The 12,500-nt window shown below is 46.3% G+C and overlaps 1 protein-coding gene across 3 annotated transcripts in view; it reads right to left on the bottom strand.

Moving 5' to 3' along the window:
• The window catches only part of LOC134089193 (ras-specific guanine nucleotide-releasing factor RalGPS1), a 175,439-nt gene that overhangs the window by 17,169 nt on the left and 145,770 nt on the right, over nt 1-12,500 (bottom strand). For all 3 annotated transcript variants that reach the window (XM_062543549.1, XM_062543550.1, XM_062543548.1), the window contains one exon: nt 6,979-7,046. In XM_062543549.1, the coding sequence (XP_062399533.1) occupies nt 6,979-7,046 (68 nt within the window). The remainder of the gene's footprint in view (nt 1-6,978; nt 7,047-12,500) is intronic.

The following is a 12,500-nucleotide window of genomic DNA, read 5'->3' as shown; positions in this document are numbered from 1 at the left end:
ACACACACACACACACACACACACACACACCATCTCTCAATTAGACATTTGGAGATATGTTGTGTTGTGTCATCAGACAGTGTAGTGGTGAGCGTGTGTGTGTGTGTATGTGTGGTGTGTGTATGCTGTTGTGTTTTCGGTTTGTCAGGCAGTGTAGTGGTGAGTGTATGTGTCCTAAGGAACCACACCATCTCTCGATTAGACATTTGGAGATATGGGAGCAAGTGCAATGGCATGTTGGTGCTTTACGTTTTAGTCTTTCTTCAGTGTTAAGGAGGGTGACCTTACCCCTCCCCCCAGAAAAATCTTAACCAACGCCAAACACACTGCTAATCAGGCTAACACTATCAACCCCAACACACTGCTAATCAGGCTAACACTATCAACCCCAACACACTGCTAATCAGGCTAACGCTATCAGACCCAACACACTGCTAATCAGGCTAACGCTATCACCCCCAACACACTGCTAATCAGGCTAACGCTATCAACCCCAACACACTGCTAATCAGGCTAACGCTATCAACCCCAACACACTGCTAATCAGGCTAACGCTATCAACCCCAACACACTGCTAATCAGGCTAACACTATCAACCCCAACACACTGCTAATCAGGCTAACGCTATCAACCCCCGGCCAATTCACCTTCCACAAACTGAACCAGACATATCTGATACACTCCAAATTAACATCAACACTATTACCTAAGCCAGACACATACTCACCCCAACCCAACCCATTAACAGCAAAATGATGACCTAAGGCCAGACATATCATACCCCATCCATTAGCCATCACTAAGACCAGAGCAATCATGCCCTCTTCATCACTACCAGACTGCCTCCATTAGCAGCAGTGCCCTCCTGTGTCATTACCCGTGCCCAGCGGTCCTCTGGGGCGCTTATTAAGGGCAATCACACGTTTAAGGGTTTCTGAGCTGGCACACTGGCACCGTCCGACCGCTAACAGATTCGCTGCCCAATTAGTCGGTGCCACATGGGCCACTGCAGCATTCTAGCTAAACAAACAGCCGTCAAAACGCCATGTGCTCCTAGTTAAGACCTGCATCTGTGCTAATGAGCTGTCCGCACCGCAAACGACTTACAGCACGCTCAGGCTCTCTCTCTCACTCTCACACTCACACACACACACACACACACACACACACTGAGCTATCTACTGTACACGTCTACTGTCGCTCAAACTCTCGGCAGGTAAACGCTAAGAGATAAGGAGGAAGCCCTCCCTGGAGCAACACAAGGCGACGTGCGAGTCTTCACTGGAGGAGATTAGGATCTCGTAAAGAGACCACTACGACAGCCGGGGACTGTTTATCCACCAGCCCATAAAAGCGTGAGGTATTTGTGAGTGTTTGAGAGCCGGGTGAGTGTGTGCGTTCTCACTAATCTGGAGCGCCCAGAACCCTCGTGTCCCCCGCCGTCTTTTAACAGCGCTGCGTCTGGGCACACGTGGGAATGCTATGTGCTCAGCGCCAATGCCAGCGGGCCTCTTCCTGCCAATTAGGGCATGGAAGCCATGGTGTGCCAACCGCAGTCTCCATCGCTTCTGTCGTTAAAAACCTCTTCAAAGAGCAGCAGAGTACATAAGGAAGTAGATGCTACCAGGCCTGAGATCAGGCTCCAGACAGGAATAGAGCAGCAGCCCAATGATGCTACCAGGCCCAGGCCCGAGATCAAGATCCAGACAGCAGCAGCCCAAGGAAATTTCCGGGGCGGTGGTAGTGTAGTGGTTAAGGAGCTGGGCTAGCATGCAGTAGCCTGAAAGTTGTCGGTTCAATTCCCGGCTTTCAACGTTATTCCCTTAACACCACGTTGCTCCAGGCAATGTAATGCAATCCCTTGTAATACAGTATATTTGACATGTATAATACATTTATAATATATTTATATTATAAATATAAATTGTCTGCTAAATGTAATGTAATGTAATGATGCCAGGGCCAGGCCCAATCTCAAGATCCAGACAACAGCAGCCCAGGGATGTTACCAGATCGGGATGAAACGTTTCACCTCAGACTTATTGGATTACTAATAGTAATCACAACTGTAAGACTGTGTACAGTTTTACTGTCCGAGATTTAGCCTGTGTTCTGTTATTCATTTATTGTACCATCTACAATAAATCATCATCTAATCCCCAATCCTGATCCAGCCGTCAAGCATTATTGACCATCTCCAATCTACAGACATTAGAACTAAAACACAACACAACAACTAGAGAGTCCCACAGTGCCGTGACCTGAATTATACAGACTGTTAAAGGATCACAGCTGTATGAATGCACTGAAGTTGCTGGCAATAAAGGACACTTAAATGGAAACATGGGCCCAACCCCAAAGTTCGGACTCACAGACACATGGACTTTGCTGCGCGTTCTCATGAAATTCATAAGGATTTAGGGCAGTCCCAATGTCGCATTTCAAAGGGCATGGGTTTGAGTACACACTTACCTAGCCCTTTCTGTAAGTCTGCATCGGTGCAGACTTCACCAAAGGGAATTACCCACAGTTCAAAGCTTTGTGACATTTACCGCAGAGAACATTACAAAGATAAACTGCACAACACACAACCAGCTTGTAAACCAGCAAGAGTTTGAAAGGATGTGGAATCAGGCAACTGTCTCCTGTGCCTTGGTCGTGCGAAAAGCAACAAACTTAAAATGATAATGATCAAACTGGCAACATGTCAGCAACATCTTTGCTATGAAACGTCACCAAGGAAACATGTGATCTCATGAATTGCTGTCCCAATCCCATGTACTGTATACCCATCTGAGCCCATGTGGCCTCACACACTCACCCACTTAGCACCTGAGATCAATTCAGTCTGTGAGTCTTCAGGGTTCACTGTGGGATTCAGCCAAGGAAAACTCCAGTCTAACAATAACAAGTCTACTTTTGGAGGGTAACGAGTATAAATTCTGATTTGGAACAAAACAACGACAATCAGAGCAGTTTTGAGTAAGACAGGAATATGAATTTACAACTGAATAGCATAGCATTGCATATCACAGCCTTTGTGAGCAGCTTCGCTGTGTTGTTGCTAAAAATGGCCATTTTATGCCATTAGCTAATGTGGGATCAAAAAACTCCTTACACATCTAACAGTAAGCCACTATAGAGGGTGTCTCTGCAGACAAAATGAAGCATTTCAATCACTCTGGTACTATGCACAGCCTGATTAGGTCCAGGTAGATTGCAGGAACTTTTAAATAGCAATAAAAAAGATCACTCTACTGCAAACTTTTGACTTTTACTCAGAGCGAACAACGCATTCATATGCAGTGTCCTCCGTATTTTTGACTCTGTAAATATAAAGAAACACTGTTTGTGCAGTGCTCAGGTCACCGTCGTCTTGTGAGAAAAAGTCTGTAATCAACAGACTCTCTCCACACAAGACGGTGTTGACCGGACGAAGAGCAAAAACGTGCAGGTAACCACGGTGACAATTCTGCAGGAGTCTCCAGCCGGTGCGTTGCATGTTGTGCTCGTCTGGAGGCCACCGCGTGCCTCCCTCAGACATGAGCACATGTTGGAAACAGCAGACCAGCCCGGTCTCTGGAGGCAAGTCCGGCCCGCTTCAGATCCTGCTGTCGCCAGGAGAAATTTATGGCCCTGTCACAAGCCAACATAAGCAGTGCTTGCCTTCCTCCACAGAGCCGATCTATCAGTGAAAGCATTAATTAATACACACACACAAATTCACATACAAGCGCGCACACACACACACACACACACACACACACACACACACACACACACACACACACACACACACACACACACACACACACACACACACACACACACACACACACACACACACACACACACACACACACACACACAGTTCATTTCCTATTTTCAGCAATTAACTCATTAGGATGTGAAGCCAGAGTGGAAACATTCAGTTCAGCTTCCATGGCGACGCACATCCAAACATTATCTCATAAAAACCCGAGCGCTGAACTATGAACGAATAATCCCTCACCGATCCCTCACCAGAAAGGCTCGGCAGGCATTGCATGGTGCAGATGCGAGGGCCCGGAATGCATACACACACACACACACCAACACACACACAAACAGTGCAGGCTGCAGAATCGAAGGACCGGAATGCAGATATGATTGGTGGAAACGCTGATAATGTTTCGTGAGTGAAGGTGCTGCCAGTTTTCCCGAGCCATATAAAAACTAGTTTGTGAGGGCAAACACAGACTAACCTCTGACTTTGAGGTGCAGTAGAGCGGGAAAACACACACACACACACACACACACAGAACATAAACATCTCCTCCCTATTAGTCAGTCTCACCCCTTTCAGTTTCATTTCTTGAGATACATTTGGATCCATTTATCCAGAACTTCTAATTAGAACAACAGTTCTAATGTTTTATTTCCCTGGTTGACTGGAAAAACGAGTAATTGCAGAGCTTGTAAAGCAATGAGACCCAACGCCAGGATGACTGAGACATGTCTACGAGTCCCGCCGAGCATGGGTGACTACATCACTGAAGGAGGCGGCTGACAGGCCTGCAGCATGAGGTTAGAGCATACCTGCGCATACACTAGTAGAGTATGTCTACACAGAGGTAAATCCCGTTACACACACATCCATGAACACACACACACACATTCATAAATACACACAAACACACACTACCATAAACACAAACACACACACTCACACACTCTCAGCATGTGTCTGCACAAGACATCCACTTGAAGCACATCTGCACAGAAACATTTTTAAATCCGTCTGCACAGAAGCACATGCACCAGCGTGTAGGCAGCAAATGACCTCATTCTTCCACTGCAGGAAAACCACATCAGGGCTGTGGACCCAGCCCCAACCACCACCCTGCGGCTCTTCCATCTCCCACAGCCCCAGGCCAGCGCACCCAGCCATGTTCCCCAACCACCACCCTGCGGCCCTTCCATCTCCTACAGCCCCAGACCAACGCCAGCCCCGGGCCCGGTCTCTGTGTAATCCAGGATATGAGCATGATTGATCGCAATCAAACACGGGAGGATGGCTGCAATTTAATGCCATCTTTCCACTGACACCATCATGTACTGTAAGGCCGAGACAGAAAATTACCCATCATCACTCCCCATTATTAGCCAGTCCCCATGGCAACACACCAGTTTGTATGATTGTTCAACAAGTTCCCATGGTGACCGCCAGTCCATGCTGGGAATGAACATCCTGATCCCGTCCGACCCAAATGAGTAGTCTACCAGCCACCTCTGATCTCAGTACTCACGCCCCCATCACTGCTCATCATTACCCGTCCTGCAGTGCCCCGTCGTCCTCAGACCCTTCTCAGCAGTGGGGCAACAGGGGCAGAGGCAACAGATGTACTATTACCACTTACGACTTACCATATGGGGACGACGTACTTATGAGGACAATGCATTGATTGGGACTATGCACTAACGGGTATTATGCACTAATGGGTATTATAAGGAGTATGCTCTAATAGGGATTATGAATTTATGGGGATTATACACTAATTATGGGGATTATGGGGATTATATTCATTATCCACTAATGGGAATTATGGGGATTAAGCATTAATAATGACTATGCACTGATTGGGATTATGGGGACTATGCACTAATGGGTATTATGGGGACTATGCATTAATTGGGATTATGAGGACTATACACTAATAAGAACTATGAACTGATATGCTCTAATGGGGATTATGGGGACTATACACTGGTGGTGTAGAAGCGGATGCGCACATCTGAATAGGCAGGTGCTGGACTCAAAAAGCAACAGTTAAAAGGACAGAAAATTCCGCACACTAAAGCTCCAATATTCTTTTTTCTTTTATTCACCACATGTAACGTTTCGGGACACACTGCCCTTCCTCAGACAAGGAAGGGCAGTGTGTCCCGAAACGTTACATGTGGTGAATAAAAGAAGAAAGAATATTGGAGCTTTAGTGTGCGGAATTTTCTGTCCTTTTGACTATACACTGGTGACAACTATGCACTGATAGGCACCTCATTTAGATTGAGGGGATTTGTTTAGTGGGCCGACTGAGACCTGGAGAAGAACAAGCCCTGGTAGACTCCAGGGGGCTGGAGTACTATAGGGGACATTTTGAGTAATGGGGGGTAATAATGGTGTTTTGTGAGGCTTGTGTGGACTGGTGAGGTGTTTGGTAAGCGTGGATGGACTGGCTCTTCTAGAGCTACAGTATGAGTGTCTGTGGACAAAAATGGACTGATCGGTCGATGGAGGGCGAGTGGGTACTGGATGGAGATGGCGGTCATTGTTCATCCCAGAAACGGTTTTCCATCTACAAGGTACTTCCATCTGCAAAATTCTTCCATTTACAAGATACTGATGTTTTTGTTTGTTTGTTTGTTTGTTTGTTGTTACTGCTGTAGAGCAGGACTGATCTGAGCTGCAGTGCAATTATATTGGTTTTTTTGAGCCGGAGGCCCCCATCTCCATCTCCATCTGGGACTTTAGGACGGCAAAAAAGCAACAGAGTGATGAGGGAATAAGCAAATGGGCTGGTGAAGGACTGAATGAGAAAGCCAAGGGAGTGAGAGAGAAAGGGATGAAGTGAGTGAGAGTGAGCAAAAGAGCGAGCAAAAGAGAGAGAGGAGGAGAGAGAGAAGGAGAGAGGAAAAGAAAGAGGGGGAGGGAGAGAGAGAGAGAGAAAATGAGTAAACGTGAGAGTGGTCCCTGTTTTAGTCTAATCCCCTGTGCCCCGGATCTCTCGCTTGGTTTATTTATACCAGATTGGACCCAGCTGTTCAAGTCGTCGGCTAAAGATGGCTTCCAGACCCTGCAGGTCCTGACCGCATGGTCCTACACAAGCAGGTGGGCATGTTTACATCAGCAGTTTTGCTCAACGTCCTGAGTGCTTTGGCACCGTTGGGAAAACGCTGGCATGAGGTGATGGGGAAAACAGAGGAAGAAGAGCACGTCACCTCCCAGGTCTTCTTTAGACGACACCAGGCGTGGAGAGCTGTTCCCAGGCTCGATTTTCAGAGAGAGCCTAAAGGAGTACCAGAGAGAACACAGAGAGAGAGAGAGAGAGAGAGAGAGAGAGAGCACACAGAGTTAGAGAACTCATATCAAGAACACAGCACTGCAAAAAATGAAATCTTTTAATTATCTTATACTAAGATCAAACATCTATTTGGTATTGTTTTAAGTATGAAAATACTTACCTAACACTCTCTCAAAAGATCATTTCACTTCATTTAAGAAGACTTTGACTTATTTTAAGGAGTCTTATCAAGACAAATTTACTTACTGCACTGACAGAATCTTACTGCACTATCTTGAATTTCCCATTGGGGATCAATAAAGTATCTATCTATCTATCTATCTAGATAATTTTGATATTTACTATACAATATGAATTGGTAGCATCAACATATTTACTATACAATATGAATGGGTAGCATCAAGATATTTACAATACAATATGAGTTGGTAGCATCAATATATTTCCAATACAATATGAATTGGTGCATCAATATATTTACTATACAATATAAATTGGTAGCATCAAGATATTTCCAATACAATATGAGTTGGTAGCATCAAGATATTTCCAATACAATATAAATTGGTAGCATCAAGATATTTCCAATACAATATGAATTGGTGCATCAATATATTTACTATACAATATAAATTGGTAGCATCAAGATATTTCCAATACAATATGAGTTGGTAGCATCAAGATATTTCCAATACAATATAAATTGGTAGCATCAAGATATTTCCAAAACAATATAAATTGGTTGCATCAAGATACTGTATTTACTATACAATATGAATTGGTTGCATCAAGATATTTCCAATACAATATGAATAGGTACAGTAGCATCAATGAAGCTTTATTAAATCAGACTTGACACAAACACACACATGTATTTGCATACTCCAGCTCTTAGTATTAAATCCACACTGAGGCTAATCTGAATATCAGGTCTGATGGATAAATCATCCAGGTCGCAGTTTGGGCCGATCACACACTGTTAGGTTACAGATAACAGATAGCGTATGTTGCTTGGGCTGATCACACACTGTTAGGTTATAGATAACGGATAGCGTATGTTGCTTGGGATATACTATGAGGGGAAAAAGCTGACCCATTATTTTCCATTTGTCAGTGTGGGAGGATTTATATACCTCTATTTTCCGCCAGTCCTATGTAAGGATACCCCCCCCCCCCCCCCCCCCCCACACACACACACCTCCTCCCTGTCTACAGGAAAACAGCTGGAACAGTGGAGAGAGGAGGCTTGGAAGAGGGCTGGGGGGTGAGAGAAAAGACATTTCCTCTGCAGTCCTAATCTCGAGCATGCAGAGTGTCTGGGGGCAGATCACATAACGCACAACAGCAGAACCGGCATCTGATCTGATTAACATGTGCTCCGCACTGGACCCCCGCCTACCCAAACACGGCAAACACAGCGGACCCGCGAGGACCTGCGGGGCGCCCCGGCCAACGCTCGCCATCGCGCTCCAAAACCTAATTACGGTTTCAACACCACAGGCCCAACACACACATCGGCGTCTGCTGGGAGACAGAGGAGCTTCTTCACACTTCGTTAGCAAGAGAGAGGGAGAGGAAGAGAACAAGAGAGAGAGGGAGAGATAGAGGGAGAGAACGAAGGAGAGAGAGCAGCAGACAATAAACTCGTTCCCTTGACCTCAGCAGAGGAGAGAATAAGAGAAAGAGAGAGAGAGAAAGAGGAATGGCTGAGCAGAGTCTTCAGCAACTGGAGGGTGAAAGGCTGTGCGCTCGCTACCGATTGGAAAGAAAAAAGGAGAGAGAGAGCGAGGGAGTAAAGTGTGTGTGATTGACAGCCAATACTCGTTCCAGATCTTTCACATCAGAAGCAGTCAGCTGTCGGTCCTTAAGGATGAGTGACCAACTCTATGCTCTCTGGACGTTATAACTGTGGAGCGACTCTATGCTCTCTGGACATTAACTACGGAGCGTCATCCAATGAAGTGCGTTTAAAGAGCCTGATGACGGCATCAGGTAGCGAGAGAGTAAGATGGAGGGGAAAGCCTGACTGCACACCACACACAAAAGCACGCACACACACACACACACACACACACACACACACACACACACACACACACACACTCGCACTGAAATGGATCTGGTTGTCACATGCCAGCAGCTGCAGGAGTGTTTGAGGAGTGTGTAGAGAGTGAGTTGGGAGTGTGTGGGGTGTCTGTGGGGAGTGTGTGGGAAGTGTGTGAGGAGTGTGTGGTCCTCACGGCTCAAGGGCAACTGTGGGGATCAGGGGCACTGTGTTTTGTGGGAGTGGAGGGGTGGGAGGTCTTACATAGCGAACCCCATTTTGATTAGCAGTGAGGAGAGAGAGAGCATGTTGGAGCATGCTGTGAGGTGTTGGTTTGGAGGCTTGATGCGGTGAACTGGTGAACCCCTTTGCTCAGTGGTAAACCCTACACTACACTGTGTCTTGGGGTGCTGTTGAACCCCAGCTTTGCTCAGTGGTAAAGCCTACACTACACTACACTGTGTCTTGAGGTGCTGTTGTGGTAAACCCTATACTACACTGTGTGTCTTGGGGTGCTGTTGAACCCCAGCTCTGCCTAGTGCTAAACACTACACTACACTACACTGTGTCTTGGGGTGCTGTTGAACCCCAGCTCTGCTCAGTGCTAAACCCTACACTACACTACACTACACTGTGTCTTGGGGTGCTGGTTTGGGAAGTGCTGATGACCAGCGTCCCCCCAGCCGGCGCCTTGAAAGGCCCAGACGCTGACTTCATCCCCTTGATGCTGACCGCATAAGAGCCATGTGTCCGGTCAGCTTTCCTTTGAGCCAACCCAGGAAAGGGAGGAGAGGAGAAAGGAGGGAGAGAGGGGAAGGAGTGAGGGAGAGGAGGGAAGGAGAGGAAGGAGAGACTGGTAAAAAAAAAGGTCAGAGTTCACAGGGAACTGGAATCATGTCCTCCCTCATGTTCCATTGAGGTCACATGTCCCGGATGAAGGTGAAACCACAAGGAGAGCGTGTCTGAGTCATGGGGGAGGTGGTAATTCAATGAGCAATTTAAACTTTATTTCATTCAATCTTCACTGAAACTATAATAAAACCTGTTGACAGAGGAATTATTCACACTTACAAATCCGCAGGGAGGAAAATCTTAAGTCATAAAGGGGACAAGGGGTGGTGGTGGTGGTGGGGGGAGGGGATAAAAGCATTACTGACTTCCTAGGTCTAGGTCTGCATTACTGACTTCCCAAGTCCAGGTCTTTCAGGTCTGTCTGTCAGTGTGAGGAACTATATAAGTCCATCTGTGAGGAAGCACAGGTCTGTCAGAGAGTGAAGCACATAAGGTCCGACTGGGAGTGAGGAATAACAGGTCCCTCTGGGAGTAAGGAATAACAGGTCCCTCTGGGAGTAAGGAACAACAGGTTCGACTGGGAGTAAGGAACAACATGTCCTACTGGGAGTGAGGAACAACATGTCCGACTGGGAGTGAGGAACAACAGGAGTAAGGAACAACAAGTCCCTCTGGCACAGTGAGCTGAGTGATACAGGCAGGAGGAGGCTTGTAACCTGACAATCACCATCATGACCACGATGACATCATTCCACCGCAGGTGGCTCTGATAGAAGAGCTTTAGAGGAGTAGAGTGCGTGCTTAATTGATTGGTCACACACACACACACACACACACACACACACACACACACACACACACACACACACGTACACACACACACACACACACACAAACACACACACACACACACACACACACACACTGACTCAATGCCACTGGCATACATTCACCAAGACATAAGTCAGGTTCCATCCTGAGGATGGAATCCAATGAGAGAGGAAAGAAGGGCTTAAGAGGGCCCACTTCACATCTGGGCCCTTATAAGTGTCTCGTCTTAACGATTCTGAGGCCTGCGCAGGCTATATTACTCTCTGAAGAGCAGATGATTCTGAAGCCTGTGTATGCTACATTACTTCCTGGACAGCTGAGGATTCTGGAACCCTGTAGCTGGCATAGGGCTCCATGACTCTCTGAAGACCTGAGGATCCTGGGGGCCTGTAGCCTGTGTAGGCTACACTACTTCCTGGACAGCTGAGGATCCTGGGGGTCTGATCTAAGGTAGCCTGCGTAGGACTCCATAACTCTCTGAAGAGCTAAGGATCCTGGGTGGCTGTGGCTGTGGCCTGCCTTAGCTACATTACTCCCTGGACTAGGCCCAGAGAGTAGACAGGTGAAATAAATCTTGTGGTGAAATAACCTTTCCTTCCCCAGAGAAAAACAATAAAGAAAGAACCGCCAATTAATACACAAAAACACCTGAGGCTACAACAGCAACCACTGTGTCAACAAGTACAAACAGAAGGGAGGATTTCCCTCCTCCTGTTCTTTATATTTTGAAAAACGAAGGCTTGATTTACATAGGAGGGACAAAAGGATTAAATGAATGGAACAGTGCATTACAAACCCTACTCCCATTTCCTGTGTGGAATTCATCCTTCATCATGTGAAAAATCCATGGAGACGTTCCATAAACAATGAGCTCACAATGCTCATATAGAGAGGAGGGTGAGGGCAACATACAGTACAGTTGATTTATTACACACACATTGTCCCTCCACTACATTATATGATACAAACACGAGTGATGAAAGCTACAAAGGGCTGCTGCTGCTGTAAAGTACTGTCTTCCAAGCAAAGACGCCAACCAAACTATTTATCACTCAATTACTCACTGACAGATATGATGCAGCCTGACACACAAACAGGCACGCACGCGCACACACACGCACACACGCACGCACGCACGCACACACGCACGCACGTGCACACACACACACACACACACACTCGCGCGCTAGAGAGGGGCAGCAGATGTGTGAGATCATCTCTAACATAAACATTTCTCTGAGCATAGCTACATCTTCAGGTCCAGGAGCATAGCATAGACAGTGCTGCATTAGATCTACTCTAGACTACATTGCTACATGAGATCTGCATTGCAATAGATTGGTCATTCCCAACTGCATTGCCTCTGCGGAAAAATAAATTGCACTCATATTGATGCACTTATTCCTACTGCACTCTACTTTTTAAAATATCACTATTTTTGTCACTTTCTATTTTCTTCACTCTTACTGCATTCTATCTTTTAAATTGTGTTGTTAGAATTGCTTTAAAAAGCTTAAAATGTTTACCATGCTGTAAGTCGCTTTGGCTTAAAAAGTGTTTTGCCAATTGTGATGTAATGTAATTTGTTACCTCAGATCTCCACCAGACTATATTCACTCCATTAGATCTCCAGCAGACTTTATGAGCAACAGTAGAGCTTTTACTGAGTGGGTTGGTCTGCCATCTCTCATCTCCTCCTCAGTTGACTTCATCAGGGCCTGTGGCCCAAGAGCAGCACCTAGCCTCTGGAATGGGGGTGCCCACCCACACAC

This window comes from Sardina pilchardus, chromosome 8 (assembly GCF_963854185.1).
Source record: "Sardina pilchardus chromosome 8, fSarPil1.1, whole genome shotgun sequence".
NCBI classification, from domain to species: Eukaryota; Metazoa; Chordata; class Actinopteri; order Clupeiformes; family Clupeidae; genus Sardina; species Sardina pilchardus.
The sequence above is the reverse complement of the archived record's forward strand: the minus strand, read 5'-3'. Positions and strand labels throughout refer to the sequence as shown.